Source organism: Sylvia atricapilla, chromosome 5, assembly GCF_009819655.1.
Source record: "Sylvia atricapilla isolate bSylAtr1 chromosome 5, bSylAtr1.pri, whole genome shotgun sequence".
NCBI lineage: Eukaryota > Metazoa > Chordata > Aves > Passeriformes > Sylviidae > Sylvia > Sylvia atricapilla.
In genome coordinates this window covers 33,647,867-33,668,420 of record NC_089144.1, presented here as the reverse complement: position 1 = coordinate 33,668,420, position 20,554 = coordinate 33,647,867, and the positions used below count along the sequence as shown (strand labels likewise).

The 20,554-nt window shown below is 39.8% G+C and overlaps 1 protein-coding gene across 2 annotated transcripts in view; it reads left to right on the top strand.

Moving 5' to 3' along the window:
* The window catches only part of GRIP1 (glutamate receptor interacting protein 1), a 219,679-nt gene that overhangs the window by 141,413 nt on the left and 57,712 nt on the right, over window positions 1–20,554 (top strand). For both annotated transcript variants that reach the window (XM_066319135.1, XM_066319133.1), the window contains exons 5-7: window positions 2,121–2,204; window positions 3,043–3,118; window positions 4,455–4,600. In XM_066319135.1, coding sequence (XP_066175232.1) covers window positions 2,121–2,204; window positions 3,043–3,118; window positions 4,455–4,600 — 306 coding nt within the window. The remainder of the gene's footprint in view (window positions 1–2,120; window positions 2,205–3,042; window positions 3,119–4,454; window positions 4,601–20,554) is intronic.

Sequence of the window (20,554 nt, the reverse complement as noted above, 5' to 3'; positions counted from 1 at the left end):
CGCTAAATTACAGCAGCATTTGTAACTTTTTCTTAAAGTCCTTGGAATTTCCAGCCTCTTCATACAAGCATAGATAATAAAGTTGGAGATAATTAGTGATCTAGTTGTTTTCATGAACTACTAGTGAGCAAGCTGTTTTTGTTAAATATGTAAGTTTTCCAGTAAGTTATGTGGAGAGGTCCTGGCACTTCCTTCCTGGCCCTCTACCTAATGAAATTCTACTGTTGTTCCCATGCTTGTTCCCTCAGAGAGTGGACCGTCATAGTTTCAGAGCCAGGAAATGTCCATCATTTAATGATGATGGATTAAATTTGGCTGAGCACTGGTAATCCCACTCCCTAGTGCTTCCTTCCCTTTCTGAAATGTTCACAGCAGGAGCATCCAGCTGCTGTTTTCAGCACGAGCCACCTCAGTGTTTAGATGTGGAGGGTGAGCAGTGCCTGTCTCACGTCTGCCTTTTGCTGTTGGCAAGGGTTGAGGCATTTTCTCCCACAGCAGGCTGAGGCTGGGGTGCAGGGACAGCCACCTGAGTGGCTTTTCCAAGAGGAAGGATGCTGCTGCCATTCCTCACTGCTGAGCTGAGGGTTTCACCTCTCCCCAGGGAAGGTCACAGGCCGCTCCAAACTAATGGGGAAGTGTGATTCATCATGAGCTACAGGCAAGGCCACTTTCTGTCCATAGGAATGAAGGCAACAGTTACCTTCTCCTCGTAATTCCTTTTTTTTAGTCAGTAAAACATTTCTAACTGAAAAGAAGAGGACCACATGGACTCCCTAACACAGATGGGATCCTCGAGCTGTAGCAGGCATTACTGCAGCACAGAGCAGTGCTCTGGAGGGACGGCTTTCACCTCTTCTCCTAAGGAAATGAGGTTTATGTCATTTCACTGGGTGTCTCTCCTGGTTCCCTGCAGTAACTTTTTTAATAGGGACTGAAAAACTCACAAAATTACATTACATACAGTACACCTCCTGGAAATAAACCCCTGAGTGAGTTGTGAGCAGAGGAGTCCTCAGAGAGAGAGAGGAAGGGGCAGAGAGTGCTGAGGGACCTCTGCTCTTCCTGGTGCCTTTCATGATTGGCAGCACACACAGGGCAGCCTGTGGCATCCACTGCCCCCTCAGGGTATCCTGGCAGGAAAACTCTGGTTATTGCAGGCAGGAGCACTAAATGACACAAGTTTTCATTTGTTCTGCCGCTCACAGAGAATGTATTTTACAGAGCTGGGTTGGTTTGGTTTTGATTTTTTTTTTTTTATGTGTGTTTATACTGTTTGCAGTATTTGACTGGAAGGTGGAAAGTGTGAGTGCATGTGATTTTGCACAGAGTCCTTTTCTCATTGGAAAAGAGAGTTCTTAGACCCTGCCAGAGTTTTTCCTGTAAAAGCTAATAGCAAACTGTCTTCTGGTCTCTTAACAGCAGTGGTTTCAAATTCTGTAAAGTGGATTACCGCACCCAAATGCATTGCTCAGTGCATTAGGGCTTCTCACCTTCTAGTCCAGCTGTACACCAGTTCTTTAATACCTCCAGAGAAAATACTGACTCAACTAGAAGCCAAAGAACTTTTTTTACTAACTCACCAATTATGAGAGAGCATGCTACATTTTGAAAAAGAAAAAAAAATCCTTATGATAATGAAATGCATTATGCATCATAATCTAGTAACCTGAGATCAGAGAAATACCCCAAAAATCTTGATTGTCTTCTCTGTAAGTGACAGAAGTGAGTGTTTTCATAGCTAAACAACAAGCTCAATAGGTACTCTTAAGAGTTTCATGTCATTTTTGTCTCACTGTGTATTTCTATATTTTCTAGCACTTTCCTGTAACTATAAGTAAAGCAAAATTATGCCATAATTTAAACAGTAAGACTCAAATTGCTTACCTGTTAAATGCATCTGTGTCTTTCTTCCTAACTATTGTCACTGCAAAATATCTAGCCCAAAATTCTTTCAAAAAGGGAATAAGTTCTTTTCATTACAGGTCTTCAGTCTGACTGTTCTGTAATTGAATCTTTCCAATTTTATGATTCAATATCTATCTTCAATTAGAAAAGGTGTAAATCTGTATGTCTAATTAGAAAAATAATAACCATTAAGGTTTGGATTACTTCTCTTCTAGCTGTACAAGGATCAGGTCTCATCTTTAGAACTGTGGAAGTTACTTTACATAAAGAAGGGAACACTTTTGGATTTGTAATAAGAGGTGAGTTATTGCTGAGTTCAAACTCTGTATTTTCTCATTTTAAAAAAATAGGTGATAAGTTTTTGAAGCTCTCAGAAATATGTCAAGATTTATGGTTTGATACAATTGATACATTACATTTTCCATACCCTCATGTATTGCTTTTATGAGCTGCTTTAATTTTTGTTTATGGAAGAACCTTAAGTATTCAACTATGCCAAGGAAACATGACAAACTCTGGTTACATAAGACCAGATTCTGCTACCACTGAAACCATCAGAAAGATCATAGTTCACAAAAAAAAAAAAAATTATATGTAGTACTTGTATATATTAGACATGAAATTTAATTAATATTGCTGCTAGTCTGAATTGCACAACTAAAATATCACTGACTTGGAGAACAGAAGAAAGGATGCAGCTGTTGATTAATATACCCCAATAATGAATTATTACTTTCCTCAGCAAAAATGTCTTTTTTATTTAATACAAAAATTTCTTGGTGGTTATTCATTATTCTGAATATTCATAAAGTACAGGTTTGGTTTTCTTCTCTGTGCTGCAAACATTGCAGAACAATGTGTTCACATTTTCAGAGTAAAGGTTCTAGGAAAAAAATATGCATTTAGTAAGAATCCCTCCACAGAAATGTTTTTTAAAAATTCATCTATCCATAGAGTAAGGTGATTTTATTTAGGTAAAATTCAGTGGAAAGTCATATTAATAGCTTGACCATTTTTCAGTCTTTTTAGTCCATCTGCAAAGGTGAATGCTACAAGATGTAGGCTTGCCTTTTGGAAATGAGCTTTCATGAAAAGCATAAAATGAAGGTATACTTTTTCTGACTTTCTCCTTTCTAGGTGGAGCACATGATGACAGAAATAAATCTCGTCCTGTTGTAATAACATGTGTCAGACCTGGAGGGCCTGCTGACAGGTACAATTCATCTTTCTCTGGAGTTCATGTGAAAGGGAAATGGAGAAAGGTGAATTATTTGGGTCAGAAGTTAAGATTTTGAGTGAACTAGATGCATTTAAACACAGTCCCTTGAAATTCATGGGTTTGTCTTTAATTGTTGTAATAGAAATAATAACCACTGCAGCAATAGCAGTGGGGAACCACAGAGGCTTATGATGTGTGTGAACTTTAATGTAGAATCTTGCACCTATAATAATTAGAATAAATTCCTGCAGTAGGTCAGAGCACATTTTTTTGCATTCTTCAGATGACTGATGTAGCTTTTAATCATGCTTTTTGCATTCTAGCACCACAATTTTTTTCTCTTGCAGTTCACAATAATACTGTGACAAGTCTGAGTGTTGTGTTATTCTGTTAAGATGTTTGTACACATCTGCATGTGAGGTCACACATAACTTTACCTAGAAAACCTCTTGAGTACAGATTTATGTTTTGGCCATGTTTGTATATAATACCATTTTGTATATATATAAAGTAAGAATATTCACTTTACTTTTTTGTACAAACTGTATTTTCAAAAGTGGCATTTGTGTCCTTAAACCATTAAAGAAACTCAAAGGGCAGTTTTTTAAAAGCAGATTGATACCTGTAGCCTGTGCTGACATTTTTGATCTTGGAAACATTAACTGAGAACATAATGTTTCAGGACGACGTTTCTTTTCTTCCCTCACTTTTTTCTCTCCATTTCCTGGTTTCCTTGTTTTTGTCCATGATTCTGAAGCTGACAGTGTTAGTATTTCATTTTCTATTATAATTCTGAAAAGGTTATGAGATATACCTAGGAGACAGCATCTTAGATTTAGAGCTGAATTACTTCCCTGTAAGAAGAAAAGAAAAATGGAATTATGCAAGTAAAAGATATTTTAAAGAAAATCAATAAATGGACATTCATATTTTGCAGTCTGTTCCAGCACCCATGTGTTTACACCTCATGTTTATTTTTAAGAAAATATTGGAGGAGAATGTGTTTATGTACATATGAAAAAAGAGTTGTGTGGACAAGGCAGAAAGCGAGCATATGTTGAGCAGAAGCTGTACTTAGTTGCAGTATAACGTGACTTGATTATTTCACTGTGTGGTAAGCTGTTTTCCAGTCACTGACTTTCCAATTAAAGCAATTTCCTTTCCACTGCGCCCTCTGATCATTCTCACTGTCAAAGTAAATGTTAAGGGTTAAGGCAAGAGGGATGGATGTCAGGGAGGGTGCAAGAGAATCGCTTTGCATAAAAATGGTATTATCTCCAAATCAATCTGTCTTACACTAACAAAGATCTTTCCTTTATTCTCCCTTCAGGGAGGGCACAATCAAACCTGGGGACAGGCTGCTGAGTGTTGATGGGATCCGACTGTTAGGAACAACACATGCTGAAGCCATGAGTATTCTCAAACAGTGCGGGCAGGAGGCGACTCTGCTGGTTGAATATGATGTCTCAGTCATGGGTAGGTTGTGGGATAGGAAATGGGGCTGTAATACTGGGAGCCTTCTGTGATGTTTCACTGCCTGTTCCCCATGAGCTATTTTAGAAGTGATTGTGACCTGTTATGCTTCTAGTAGCACTGCTATTCCCTTCTGCATCGTATCATTAATCCCGGGTTCATAAGGAGGTGAGCAGTATTTTACTGTAATTTAGCATTCTGACATTCCGTGGTTTGTAGGCTGAAACCATAGTGTGGATTCTAGCAAAGTAACTTTTCCAGTGACTAGTTTATAATAAAGGTTAATGAAGTGTAAGCATTTCTATGTCACATGAAAAAGGGGAATACTTGATCTAACAAGATTTTTTTTGCCTTTTGCCAGTGCTGCTAGTTGGATGAGACATAATGAAAAAGTCATGAGACTCCCACAAAGAAAAGAATAGAGAAAAGAAAATCTGTTAAGAAATACAGAGGTGGCAAATCATGGCTTGAAAAATGAGCTTAGATGTTATGCAAACTTTGATTGAACTCACTGAAAATAGAGAAGGGTTTTTTTGGGGAAGTCAAGTAGACCAGATGATATTTAACAAGAGATTTGGAATTGACTTGTTTCCATTTGTTTTGGAAATTGTCATATCCCCTCAATTTTTTCAAGATACAGAAAATTCATAGCAGCAAGAAACAGAAATACTCACCAGTCAGACTGAAATATTTCTTGTCTGTTTGGGGATTTTTCACTTCTTTTTCTGCTCAGTTCCACAGTCGGGTTGCTAGCCTAGCAGTAAAACAACCTCCTAGGGATTTGTGAAATAGCACTGTCAAACTTCAAAGCCTTGGAAAAGATTAATACTGAAAAGAATAATGTCAGATATTTGCTTATTCTGGAACAACCCTCTTTATTCTTCTCTGAGACACAGATTTCTCTTTTTTTATTACAATATATGTCTCGGTTTACTTAACTGTCAAGAATTGAAGTGGCAGGTTTGTGTAGTGTCTGGCAGGCCTGATGGACAGTCGTACAGATTGATGTCTAGAAAGCTGGAGACAGCTCAGATGAGCTCTAGCTTCTGAGGAGAACTAGAATTTAGGTGTTTTCATTTGTTTCTTCGTTTTCTTCAAAAGATGGTGGATGACCAAACCCTGTCTATCATCACAGTTAAATCACTATTCTTTCTGCTCCACTTTTTCTAAAATGAACCCCTGGCTTTAGACAAAGTTCCTGGCACAGTTTCATTTCAGAGGAAACTCCCTTCCCCATTTTCCTGTATACCCCAAGGGGAGAGCAGCCTTCATTTCACTGAGGATCTTTTAGAAATCTTTGATGGTTTGTGTAAGGGGGAGACCACATGATTAAATACTCTGTTGAGTCCTAAGTTGCAGCTTGTTCAAGGCAGAAATCTTCTTTTCAGTACTATCTGGATAGAGCTCAGTTCAGGAGGATACAGAGCTTAGCTGGAAATTTCAGGCTTGAAATTTCTTAACTCTAAAGGCAGCACCTACCAGTCAGTTACTTCTGTCATTTTCTGTCTGAATAAACTCTGTTTTGTTCTCAGCACCAAATCTGGACTTATCATTCCTGCCTTCCTGGTAATGAATGTGTTATCCAGCAGAAATTAAAGGAGGTAAAAGAACCTGAGACTTGAGGAGTCAGAAAGAAAGAAGGAAAGGGAAATCAAACATTGGGAAATGTATAGAATGGTGGTACAGCAGGGTCTGCAAGAAAAAATAAGGGGAAAACCAGCAGACTGTCTTTCTAATGCACTGTGATTTTTTTAGGTACTACCTAGCCCCCAGTAGGTTTTGAATTTTTTTCAATTTGCATGCCCTGCATAGAATTTTAGCAGTGATGTGAGCAAAAGATTTTGTTGGGAAGCTCTCTTGTGCAGTTATAGTGCAAAGGCTGAAAATCATTCATCCTAATCCATTGAATCCCGGCCAGGAAACCTTTGGTGATTTGAATCTTCTCTTAGTTCTTCTCAAGAGCAGGAAAGTCAAAGTTGGGGGTACCGTAAAAGAGAACATGAGTCATGAAGAGAAATTTAAGAGTTGCAGAAATGTTACTCTTTTTCCCAACTCATATGTTACTCATAAACTGTTTGTAATGCTATCTAAGGGTTGATGTGAATTTGAAAATAGGCTAAAACAAAGGAAGAATATTGGGTAAGGTGACTTACCAGTAACTGATACTTGAAAATAGACTAGTAGTTTAGCCTGCTTGGAGGGGGCAGAAACAATGCAAAAGCTACACAGAAATCTAGTGTATTCCGTAGGGTCCTCCTGGAATAAGCTGTCAGTAGAATATATTACTCCTAGAGATATATTTGCTAGGAGTAGTAGCACTATTTGCTTTAATACCTTCTTTTCTGTTAGTGGATGGTAATATCCTGTAAAGGAGCATTGCATGTGGCCAGAACGGGAAAGAGCCATAAAATACATTCTGATAGCATGAAATTGGAACTTGATTTGAAATGGTTTTACTAGATGAAGAAAATAATCCTGAACTATTTTTCAACTACAGTCCTGTAGTGTGTAACTGACTTTTCTTACTCCTGTAAGCATAAGCTGTTTCAAAAGTGCTGTATTTCTCAAAGTTTAGTTCTTCCAGCTGAACTCTTCAAGAGGTCACTTGGGAAGTTTGTACATTTTATTGTTTCTAGACCCTAGACAAAATGGAGTAAAGAAAGCATCTGTGCAAGGTAATCAAGTGTGTATATAGTGTAAGAGATGTGGCCATTCCTGTTGGAACTCCTGGGGTTACACCTGTGCTTGCTTAAGTACATCCTGAAGTCTCTTGCTCACTGGGTCCTAGGAAATAAACTTGTCAATTCAGCTTTTTGGAAGAGATTTTTTTTTTAGACTCTGCTGAAAATGTTTCCAGGTTGGTGTGTGGAATGTACTGCTGTGAAGTTTCAGTGAGACTTTGACACAGTAGGAGTTTGAAAATACCAAAATAATCCCTGAAGAAAATTGGAAAACCTAATTTCTGAGAAAGTATTTTTTAATGTGGTAAAAGTTATAGTTGAAGTTATGGAAGGCGCAGTCTTCCAAATGTCTTTCTGTTTTCCAAAACACATTCTCCAGTCTTGAAGTACTGTGATTGCTTGTCTTTCTTGTTGATCTTGGAGCAAACTACCTGTGTTTTTAAATTTTGTAACGCTTTAATAATGCTGCACTTCAGTGTTTGCAAAGGACATGGATATGGTGACTCACTCTACACAAAACTGTACAGAAGTAACATGATTTTTGTGGGCTTTATTACTTTTCTCTGTAATCCTTACACCTTAAGTGTCCAGACTTTTTGGTCATCTGGATCCCCTATTTTCATCTGTGGAGGAAGAGGTCTGTATAGTACAGCTCTCTGTGCCCTATGATTATACCTGAGCCCTTGTTTTGAGGAAGGGGAGAAGTAGAGGCAAAGTGGTAGCTAGCAGAGACTTGCTGCCACTGTCAAGATAATTTTGCAACCTGAATCCTCTCCTGTGGCAATCAATTAGAAAATATTAATTCCAAACTACAAAGCTAGGTTGGGGAGACTGAAATTCTCACTATTAGGCAGTGGTCAGATGAAGTATCATAATTAACTGCTCATAATAACAAGCTACAAACAAAGATTCACAGTGCCTCTGTCTAACACAAGAAACCTAAGTTTATCAGCACATTGAAGCTGAGGAGATGCCGTTTCCCTTCAGGTTTTCAAATATCTACCATGATGTCACTGGGCTCTGTGTTGTCTCTATAACTGGGGTTGCATCTGCTTGGGTAACCTTCCATATTTTCTCTGAAATGGAGCAATCAGACAAGTTCAAAGGTAATGACTACCTTGAGTTTAAATTCTGGCCATTTTTATGTAGCTCTAGTTCATAAATGGATGCTGATGATCTTTCAAGCAGTCTACTTTTTAAGTCTTGGATGCTTGTGCTGGGGCAATCTTTGGATCAAGGGTACTGTAGTTGAACAAAACCAATAGCTTTTGCCAGAACTTTGGCACAAAAGGAAGCTTTTTTTAGTTGCTTGCACTTGTGAGACACAACATCTTTCCCTCTTATCTCTTCAATGCTTGTTTGTTAGTTCAAACCACTCTGTGGTGTTCAGAAGTGAAGGAACATACTGCACTTTCAAATTCCATATGTTTCTCTGGTTTCTTTAACAGTTCTTGCTCTTATTTGACCCAGAATAGATTTGCTGGAATGTGGCACCCTGTAAGTGTTCTCTGCAAAACAGAAATGGCTTGTTTTCTGTAGCAAATCTACCAGAGTCACCCTGACGCAGAACCACTTGATCTTAACTAGAGCAACACCCTCTATTTTCTGAACTCGATATTTAACACTGATGGAACTTTCTAGAAAGGGGATTATTAATGCAGACATCTGCTAGTAAATCTTTTTGCCATCCTCCTCCAGCCTTTAAGTTCACCCATTAAAATAAACTAATTAATGAATGAAGTACTTAATGCTGTAATGGTCCTATGAAAGTATATTTAAAAACATCTGCCTCACCTTTTAGCAATTCTGCCTGACAGGCAGGAGCACTAGGGAGAGAAAATTTGTGCAGTTTAAAGATCAGGTGAGTTAATCTGTAGTATAGTGTAGACTTTCAGTAATTTGTGGAAGGCGAGAAAGACAGGAGAAAAAAGAACTTGTGAGCTGACCCTTAAGTTTCATGAAGCAATATCACTCAAATGCATCCAGAGCTGTGGAGTTCCTTAAAAGCTAGAGATTTTACAAGCCCACAGGAATGGGAGCCCCAGAGACTCCGAGGACTGACTTAAAATCTTCAGAAGCCTTACAAATGTGGGAAGACCTTGAAAGCTGAAGTCAGGAACCTTGTAGGGTTCCACACTACCTTTTTCTTCTGTTGCTTTACAAACTAAAATTGACATTCCCTTTGTCTCATATAGGGTTTTGACAGAACAGATAGCATACTCTAGCATTTGACTGCAACAGCAAGTCTTCTGGCTATCACAGGGCGATAGATTTAGATCCCTTGAAATTCTAACTATGAATTAATTGCTTAAAACTTTGAAGAAGTTTTCTTGTCTTACATTGCTTCAGAGACAGAATGAAAATCGATGTGCAAAGTGAAGGCCATAATAGCTGTATTAGTTGAAACATTACTCTTTTAAATACTGCTACACAAACACAAGTTATGTTACGAGACAATGCTGGAAGTCAAAATGTTGAGTGTTCCACTTGGGAAATGTCAGAAGTGAGACTGTCTGCTCAGCCGCTGTCCAGAGAGGTGTGCAATGCTCTACAGTCACAGGAGAGATAATAACCTTTTTATGCAGCTATTAATTTTGAATTTTATTTCTGTCTCCAGTGTGTGACCACAGGCTTATTGAAGGCACTGCCCAGATCCTTGTCTAAATGCAAAGTTATTAATTTCCTGGTGTTTTTTCCTGAGGCCCTAATCCTGCCACGGTTTGTGTGCTTCAGGCAATATGCAGATCTCAAGGAGAAAACCTCTGAATCTCAAGGTCATTCCATATGTAGTGGATCTTTCTTACAGCAGAAGGTGGCACAGATATAACTCACAGTTCCAGAAATACCCACTCACAGATGTGTCACAGAAATACCCACTCCAGAAATACCCACTCACTAGGTAAAACATATGGGGAATTTTTTGTCTCTCATGGGGGCTAATGAATGATTCACATTCACTGAGCAGATACATAAATCTATGTGCTGTGGCACATTAGTCTCATCTTACTGTGCTGTTTACTTGTTTATCAAACACACGGCATGTTCTGCTGTCGGTACCAGAAGCCTGTATCGAGGACACCACTATAAACTGACAGCCATGGATTTTCTCTTTGTAGTGCTAGCAAGCTGTGGTAAGGCACAGAGAGGTGGTTCGAGACAAGCATGGCTTCACCAAGAGCAAGTCCTGCCTGACTGGCCTATTGGGCGTCTGTGATCGAGGAACTATATCAGTGGACAGGGGAAGGGCTACAGATGTTATCTCTCTGGATTTCTATAAAGCTTTTAATATGGTCTCCCACAACATCTTTTGCTCTAAGCTGGAGAGAAATAGATTCAGTGGTTGGACTGTTGTTGGAGAGATAAGGGATTGATTGGACAGTCACATCCAGAGAGTAGTGGTTAATGGCTTGAAGTCCCAATGGGCATCAGTGACAAGTGGTATCCTTCAGAGGATCAGTGTTACCTAATATCTTCATTAACGACACAGACGAAGGGATCAAGTTCATCCTCAGCAAACTTGCAGGTGACACCAAGCTGAGTGATGCAGCTGACACACCTGAAGCCATCCAGAGGGACCTGGACAAGCTCAAGAAATGGGCCTGAAGGAATCTCATGAGATTTAACAAGGTGCGAGGTGCTGCACCTGGATTGGGACAAACCCTGGTACCAACACAGGCTGGGGATGAGCAGATGGAGAGCAGCCCTGTGAGAAGGACTCAGGGGAGCTGGTGGAGGAGAGGCTGGACATGACCCAGCCATGGGCATTCACAGCACAGAGAGCCAAAATTGTCCTGAGCTGCATCCAGAGCAGCGTGGGCAGCAGGGCCAGGGAGGGGATTCTGCCCCTCTGCTCTGCTCTGGTGACACCCCACCTGCAGTGCTGCATCCAGCTCTGGGGTCCCCAGCACAGGAAGGACATTGATCTCCTGGATCGAGTCCAGAGGAAGCCATCAAGATGATCAGAGGGACAGAGCACTTCTCCTATGAGAGAAGGCTGAGAGCTGGGTTTGGTCAGTCTGAAAAACAGAAAGTTTTGGGGTGACCTGAAGCGAGCCAACAAGAAAGATGGAGAGAAGCTTGTTAAAAGGGCTTGTAGTGACACGACAAGGGGGAGTGGGTTCAAACTGAAAGAAAGTAGGTTCGGATTAGGTATAAGGAAGAAATTTTTTACTTCGGGGTCATGAGGCACTGGAACAGGTAGCCCAGTGAAGTTGTTGCTGTCCCATCCCTGAAAGTGTCCAAGACCAGGTTGGATGGGGTTCTGAGCAACCTGATCTAGTGAAAGGAATGCCTGCTCATGGCAGGTGGGCTGGAACTAGATGATCTTTAAAGTCTCTTTCAACCCATTCCATGATCCTATAATTTCATCTACTTTAGGATATGATTTACCCTTGGCATAAGAAGCCTGAGTCTTGTGATTTTTTTCTGGTATTGAGTTTTCTGACTTTCAGGGCTGCTCTTTTACAATAGGAAGAAGGGGTTATGCCTTTTAATCCTTTGTCTCTCACACTGCTACTTAATACGATGTGCAGGCTTCACTTAGTCTCATAATGAGCCTGTAACATGATTGATACTGATCAGTTTGTCTTAAGTTCCTGTTTCCTTACCTGCTTTAATCTACTCTACTTATCTTCTTTAAAGGACATACAAATACCTGTTTAAACACCTCTTGAGATAAATGGGATAGCATGGAAACCTAAGGTAAATAGGCATTATGGTTAAAAAAATGCAGCTTTTTTGGCTGAATTCAAATTCAAATTGAAATTCAAAAACCAGTTCTTGATTGATCAGTTTTTGTGTGATCAAGAGATACAGCTGCTGGCTGTGATAATGGAATAAAAAAATTGGTCCCTTTCGGCTGTTGGTCCCTTTCAGACTTTACAGAAATTGTGTTATAATCTGATACTTAAAAGCAGCAGTGAGGTGTTCCCTCCATGTTACATAACCTTCTTTTCCTTGCAGTTCCCTCATCATGTCTTACACACCTCCTACCCAATTCATTCACTGCTAGCTCCTCAAAATTTATGGTGCTTTCCCCTATGTGTAGGACATATGTTTCATTGTGGGGACTGCTGAGCAGTGAAAGAGGTGTGGAATGGGGCCTTATAAGAAAACAGATTTTTCCTTCCAGTGAATGGTACTCCTGGGTTACAGAAGCAACTCTCAGTTTGTCATTTACCAGTTCCTGTGTAATCCTTAGCTCCTTAACAGCGGTGACACATTTTAATGTACCTGTGTTTCTCTGTCAGAAAAACTTCAAGCTTCTGACATCCATATTGGAATAGCTCCTCAAAGAGCGAGAGCCACTAAGTGCACCAGCCTGCTCTCTGTTAGCAGGGCTGTCAGACCTGCTGTCCACCACAGTGCACATGTGATTGATTCCTGGAGACCAGAAATGCCTTGATACGTGCACCTGACCTCAGGGGTTTGAAGGTGTTTGCTGAAGCCCCAATTGCAAGGGTTCTGGATCCCAGGGTTCCTTCCTGTCTGTTTCATGGAGGCATGATGCTTCTTTCCTCTGTTTGTTGTTCTTATCCTGGTTCTGAGCTGTATTACTGTCTTTTTCCCAGTAGCTGCTTGATTTTTCCTTTCTCTACTGACCTGGTTTGAGATGTCTTTTCTAGAAGGCCCTAAATCCCCAACACGCTATTCCCTCTCCTTACAACCCAGTTTTTTCTGCTATCTTTTGCCAAGTAAGGCTTAGGTAATTTTCCAACACATTTCTCTCACACTTCTGATTTCCCTCTTTTAAAGGCCTTTTGTAGTTTACATGCCTGTCCTTCTTTAGCCCTTTCTCTTGTCCCTCTGTCTTAGCAAACCATTCCCAAGTTTCTTGTTCTGCAGCTTCTTTACAGATCAATAACCGGCTCACCTCTGTTCCTCCCCTTCTTGCCCAAAAAGTCTTCTCTCCCATTCTCTTAGCTCTTGATTCTCAGTGCCAGATCTGTCAGGTAGAAAAGGCACATAGGGAACAGGAATTTTCTATATAAAATTTTCAGGGGGAGGGGCAGGGTAGGTGAGGGAAACTATGGCTTTTCCAAATGACCTGTTTCAGCTAAAAAAACTAAGGGGAGAGAAGAAAGTACAGTCTGAGAAAGGTAACCATTGTAAGAAAAAAATCACATCAAATATTTGTACTGTGGCCAAGCTGTAAGTTACAAGCAATTAAAAATGAGATTTTAATCAGGAAAGTATGATTCCCAAGTGTATTTGCCTGGTATCTTTTCTCTGTCTGATTGTGATTTGCTGCTGCACTTTAATAGCCGTCTTGCTAGTAAGTGATTGCAGAAGGGAGGACTTGTCATGTTTTACAAGGATTTCATAAATCTTAAAGGTATTTCTTTCTTTACAAACTTCTTGATCATCCCTAAAGAGAAGTAAAAGGAGTTTAGCTGAATCATATAAATTACAAATTACTCTAACAGGTCCAATTAAAATTTATCTCAAGTGCTTTTGAAACTATGACCTCATTAAAAGCAGCTTAATAAACATTGCTTTGTATGGGAGAAAAAAACTGTAAAGGTGAAATGAGATGTTCCTGAAACCGAAAACTAGAAGTACAATTTAATTGTCATTTATAACTAGGAAGGGGGAGGAGTTCCACTTCATGTATGAAAATATTCTGGTTTACTTACTGAGTTCTGAGAGTAATGGAAAAACTTGTCTTCAAAGACTTGTCAGGAAGATGAAACATGTATTTGTATGCAGTTAATCTAAATAGTCTACAATTATAAGAAATCAATCTGAAATATCAAATGTATTTCTTGATGGGCATTCACTAAAGGAAATCCTTGCTAATCTGTGTTAGTATCTCTTTACCAAGCACATGGTCTCAATATTTTAGATGCTGTGTCAAGGGCTAGATCCTCAAATGGAAGCAGTCTCTACCTCTTAAAAATATGCTGATTTGCTTCTTTTTATTAGTAATTAAAAACAAATGATGGAAGGAGAAGATTCTTGTAGTAATCTCTCCTGTCCACCATCCAGGCTTCAAGAAAGCAGAGCAAAGGAGCAAATGACCCTCACAGACACTTAGTAAAAGATGGGAAATAAAGGATTGATCAAATCTTTCCCACTTCACACAAGTGCTATCCAGGTACACCATGAAATGCAGCATGAAAGAGAATTGGCATCTCTACCACATGCTCATACCTCTGGTCAGCTGGAAATGGGTCAGTGAGTTGGCTTCTCTGTTAACTTAGCATGCTGGTCAACAGAGACTATTATAACAACAGGATAATGAGGTTTCCTGGTTTGTGCTTGTCTAAAAAGAAATTAAGCAGGTAGCTGCAGTACTTAAATTCAGAGTGCAGAGGTGCATTACAGAAATGGTGATAATTAAGTTTTGTGGAGATTAAACGATCTTTTGAATGTGCCATGCAATTCAAAGCAAGGGAAACTCTCTAATCAGATCCAATTAAAAAAAAAATACAGCCCCAGATTTGTGTTAGTGCCGTGCTAGTCAACTTAGTCATCTTAAGGAACAAGAGACAGATCTGATTTTCTTTATACTTTATACAGAGAATTTGTGCTGGAAGCCCAGAACCTGTCTTTAAAAGGGCCCATCTCTAAGGAAATAACAGAAAGGCACCAGTCCTGCCTCCATTCCAGGGAGAGGAAAACACTATCTCCCAAGACCTCCCCTGAGGGGAGGCATTTTAAAAAACCTGGCACTGAACTACTCCGTCCTCTTGACTTTTTTTCATGGGTGTGAGACATCTGGACTGTGCCTGACAGATTAGGTCAAGGGGGAAAAAACCTGGGAGTCCCTCAGGTCATTTGCTGGAACACCTGTACCAGGCATAATCTAAGAGGCTGAAATAGAATGCAGATTTTTATTCCTTTACAGTAAGGTTAACGGTTCATTAATCACAGAACATTTATGCTGAAAAGGGATGGATTTCAAAGTATGAATATTTCTAGGTATTTTACCTAAGTATGATCTCAGTTAATGGTGTTTTAGTGCAAAACCCATGTGAATGAGATCTGAAGCTGATCCTGTGAGACTGCACCACCTAGTAGTCAGCTCTTGGGGAGATATGTACTGCTCAGAGAAGACAGTACCAAGGTGTGTGCGCTGACAAGGTAGGTAGTGGGGAAAATCAACATTTAAGGTGACTTGGTTTATCTTGAAATCAACATAGTTCCTCAAGATAATTGCACCAGTGCCACATTTTACAACATGATCTTGTTATACTTCCAGTGGTATTGCTCATCTGTCCAATGAACAAATGTTTGACTCAGTCAGAAGACTTTTTTCAACTGATTTCAGCTTGGATTTAAAATAGGAGCCAAAGGTAAAAAAAAAGCTCATGTCCTATGTTTGAAGAGCTTTGACTAAAGGGAAATAAACAGGAGACCTGTGTTTCTTTGTCCCTCTCCTCAATTCTCACCAAATGGACACCTGGTTTATGCCAACAAAAATGTCTTCTGCCTGGATAAAAGTTTTCTAATTGAAGCACTGTGTATACCACTAAAACAATGTTTTATTTTTTTGCCAGCATAAGAGTAGGGATTCCACAGCCAACTCAAGTCTGAAGTGTAGAAAGGACTTGTCTTGCAAAGACTTGACTGATGCAGATTACTTTAAAACTGTGCTGTGTAGAATGTTTAATTACACCCAGTTATCACTCTGTCTTCTCCTTTCTACTAATGAAAAAAGAACATGCCAGGCACATTTTCTCTTCGCCCCTTTGCTAAGATATTTCTCTTCTGGTACTGTAGCATTAGCATGGGAACAGGTTGTACACACATGAAATAGCCAGTTCTGTTAAGTTTTAGAGATCATCTCTCTTTGGATCCAGATCACAGCAAGAGTCTCTACCTTTGAACATGCCAGATAGACTGTTGAACACCCACCATGCATTTAATTTTATTTAGTTTTTGACTTTCACAAAACAGACCAGATTTCAAATATCAGCATTTGATTTTATAAATCATGGCAAGGCTTTGTTGCTGCTGGTCTTCTCAGTACATCCTCTCATTCTTTAGTTGGACATGGAGTGTGGGAGAAGCATCAGCTGCTATGTTCAAAGTAGAAATCAGCTGCAAAGGGAAAGTGAACAAGAAAGGGTGCATCCCTTCTGTGCTTCTTAAACATCTCCCTAGCTGAAGGAATGGTTTTTTTTGCTACTTTCATAAACTGTCTCACAGTTTTTAAAGTTAAGCCCACAGATTTTTAAAGATAAACCCACTGATTTTTAAAGATAAACCCAAGATTTTATTGGGGAAGCTTTTTCTTGTCTTTGCAAAGTTCCTTTCAGTTCAGCTCTTCAGGGATTTAGAAACGTAAGAATTTAAGATGCCCATGCAGCCTTACTCAGATGCCTTGGTGCATATGTTACATTACAGGTTTTAATTGGAATGGTTGCAGACATTTTACCCTCCACAGTCAGTCACCTGCTGCATAGTGCTAAATGATCTGAAAAACAGTCATGTGAGAGAAATGTTCTAAAAAAATCTGATCTCATCTTGATGCAGATGCCTAAACAGAGGTCTGCATTTTGGTGCAGTGAACCCCAACATAGGTGTTTTAAAACATCCTCTCCAGATAAATGGATGCTTTCAACCTTTATTTCGTTGATCCTTGTTTTTTTATCTTTACATTGGGAAAAGAAGCATGCTTTTGCTCTAAGTGTGGTTATAAGAGAAAATCATTAATAAACCTGTGTTGTAGAGAATACTCAGAGGTTGCAGCATACAATAGCTCTCCCCCACCACATATGCTCAGAAAAGATTGAGAATACTGGTTAGTAATTAAGGCATGAGCTTGGAGAAAAAGGGAAAAGTGTTCCTACTCATTAAATATTCACTGTCTACCTTCCACATGAGGCTCTTGAAGGAGGAAGTATATGTGCTTATTTAATTAAAGAGGGAAGGTAAAAATAAGTACATTCAGGCAATATTCATTCTGGGGATCATTAGGTTTGAAGTGCTTTGTGCCCCACATGGTGACTGTAATAGTCTCCTTTTAATGTCATTCTGTTTGTAAACAGACGCTTCTGATCTTTATTGGTGTACATGTATTTTTATGATGATTTATAATGATGTTCTCCAGATTTTAATCAACTTCTCATTTGGGTTTTTTTCACCTTGCATAAGCACAGTTTTTTTCTGTTATGGTCAGCTCAGCAGTGTTGTTTGGGATAGCCTTCTTCTGAACACTGTGACCTCCAATTTTTCAAGGTCTTTACAAAGACCTTAGGTAAATTAGGGTGGATTTCACTGGTAAAAGAAAAAGAACAACAAAACCCAAAGAAACAGACCAAAAAGAAACACAGTTGAAAAAGGCTTTTCACAGTTTCTCCTTCACATAAATTCAATAATTGCTTAATTATAAATATGAACAACAGAACATCTTCCCCCCCATCCCCTCCCCCCCCAAAAAAAAAGAAAAAAAAAAAAAGTCACGAGAGAGGGGCATGAGAGGGCCTGGAGCCTCTCCGAACCTGGCAGCCGGAGCTGCTTTGGCAGGAGGTAAATGTCTTGTCCTGCAGCAAAGGAGGAGCCACATGGGAACCTTGCCAAAGGTGACCCTGGCAGCAAGCTGGCAGGCTGTCTGCTGAGGTAGCAGATTGATAGAGTGCCCTTCTCTTTGACTGTAACAGTTATGGGCCACTTGAGTTTCTAGGGGTTATTGCTTAGTTGGGATTTTGGGAGCAGAAATGTGGGGAATTGGTTTTGCTGGAAGTGTATGCTGCAGAGAACAGGGGATTATAGAAGCTTTCTTTTACTTTAAATGTGTGAATACTCCCAGTAGTACTGTTCATGTATTCTTTAGAACAAGAAGAAGAAGGAAAGGGGAAAAGGTGGAAATATATAGGCAATCCTAGATTATTTTTGCAATGAGAGATGAAAGAGATTATGTTTAGAACCATGGCTTCTGTGTTGGATTTAAGGGCAATATACCTAAACTACTTTCTCTATTTCTTTGAAATGTTTCTGCTGAACTGCTGCTGAGGCAGTACCAAAGCAGAAAGAGAGGGCGGTTAATAAACTTGTTTTCTGACTCATTTTACCAGAGTTTGTGCAATCCCTGAGAGCAGAAAAAACCTCTCACTGTGGTCCTCAGTGCAAAAACCTCCAGGTGAGATCTCAGCCTCGACCTTCTTCATGGTGGTCTTTTATAATGTGGTTGTGCCAATGCATCAGTTATTTTTAAGACATCTGTGCTAGAGCACAGATTACTGAAGAGACCAAAGTTTTGGGCAAAAAATGTGATACTCATAGTACATATTTGTAGAATTAGAAATTTATGTTATCTGTTATGAACAGGATTGTACATTATAATTTTTCTTTTCTTCTGGTTCATAGTTACCTGTCAGACTTTGCAGAGGAGTGTTTTACACTAGTCTGAAGCTCCTACCTGTTTAACCAAACCAAGTCAGTTGATGTCAATGTTAGCAGAAGCACACCCAAGGTCAGCTTTCCAAGGCAGAGACTGCAATTATTTTGTGTGCAGGGGTCACAAACCCATGTAAATAATAAGTATCCATGAATATATAAGTTGGTATGTTTCAGTACAGAGGAGCCCTGAGTAAGGTCCAGTGGTGCAGCTCACGTACACCAAGCAGCTCAGCCGTATGGGAATGTGGCTGTGCTTGGCTCAGTCATCCTGCTGACAAGCAGAAGTGGCTGTCACAGCCTCAGCATCTTGCTTATGTAGCTCTGCTGCTTCCAGGGCTTCAGCTCCCACCGCTGTGGCAGAGACAGGGGCAGCTGAGGTATCTCACCAGCACAACGTTAACCTTTCTTTATTTGCCTTAACTGTTCTCTTATCCAGGTGTCCAAACTATCCATGGCACATCTTTGCTCTGAAGCTGTTTGGCATTATCTGACATGTCCCGGTGTAGGCTTGGACAGATGGGCACTGTCAGCTCAATGCAAAGTTTGGGTGCTTGCATGTTTAGAGTGCTTGTTCCCATCTGTGAAGTGGCAGCAATGAGGGGCTTTGTGCTCTGTAGGCTTTTGAAGATAATCCAATCCCATTATAATTATTACTGTTCCCGTTAGATGGAACTTAGGGGCGCTGTGTCAATTAGGCATAATTGATGGGTACTGCAGCTCCTTGTATTATCTGTAGCGTGTACTTGTGGATGTGCTTTTGAGGTTGGCTGATGTAAAATTCAGCACACCAGCTGTGTCTTAGTTTGCAGGCTGAAGTGCAGATTGTGTTGCCCTTATTTGTTCTATTTGTTGTGATTAGTCACACACAGAATCATGCAAGACATGGAGAATTTTAATGATATCAAAGTTCTTATGCATTTTATTTTCTGTCCTACTTGGATGAGAAAAGAAGCATGGGAAGTTCTTTTGGACATACGTACCTCTCTATCAGGCCCAGAGAGGTTTTGGATGTCCTATCATTGGAAGCATGCAAGACCAGGTTGGACTGGGCTTTCAGCAACCTAGTCTAGTGGAGAGTGTCCCTGTTTATGGCAGGGGCTTAGGACTAAATAGTTTTTAAGGTCCCTCCCAACCCAACCCATTCTTTGATTCAATGGTTCTTTGATTTCATCTGTGCTTTGTGCAGCAGAAAAATTAGTGTATTGCAGGGCCTCTTCAGAGGACATATTATTTGCTCTATTTTGGGGGTCTGTCTCATTTTGGAAGATGGTTTTTAAAAACAATTATTTGTAGGTTCCATTCCTGGAATGAAATGCAGGCAGAATTCATTGCTGCTGACTTCTGCAAACATTTTACAATCAATCTAATGCTATATACTGTTTCAGGGCAGTTTTCAGTAGTCATCCTTCAGTGGAAGGCGGTATTTGAGGCTCAGGTTGCCAAACTAACCGTAAAGGTGTACTTACAGGCTCCCAAGTTCTGAAACCATGTGCTGCCATCAGGGATAGAGATTTGAGTTCTCTAATAGTTCTAAGTGTCACCTGAATTTTCTATGTGATATTCTTTCTCAAGGTAACAAAGGCAGAGAGTTGCAGGGCCTGGGCTTATTTAAGATGCACTCAGACTATTCCCAAAGAGGCAGATCAAGGATTTTCTGTACAGGCATCATGTACCAAGTTGCTTTTGTGTTATAAATTGTGCAATAGACAGATTGCATTTTAGATTAACAAGGCACATAAAAAGAAAAATGGAGATAAATTAAGAGATTGGGATTTTATACAGCTTTTGAGCAGGGAGGGGGCCTAGTAAAATAAAAGATGTGAGCTTGAAACAGTTAATAGGAGGAAACAGCATCCTGAGAATTGGGGAGTCTTTTGAGCTGAAGTTGTTTAGGCAGAGTTTTATGGTCTGAATATGAGAGAAAGTCTGA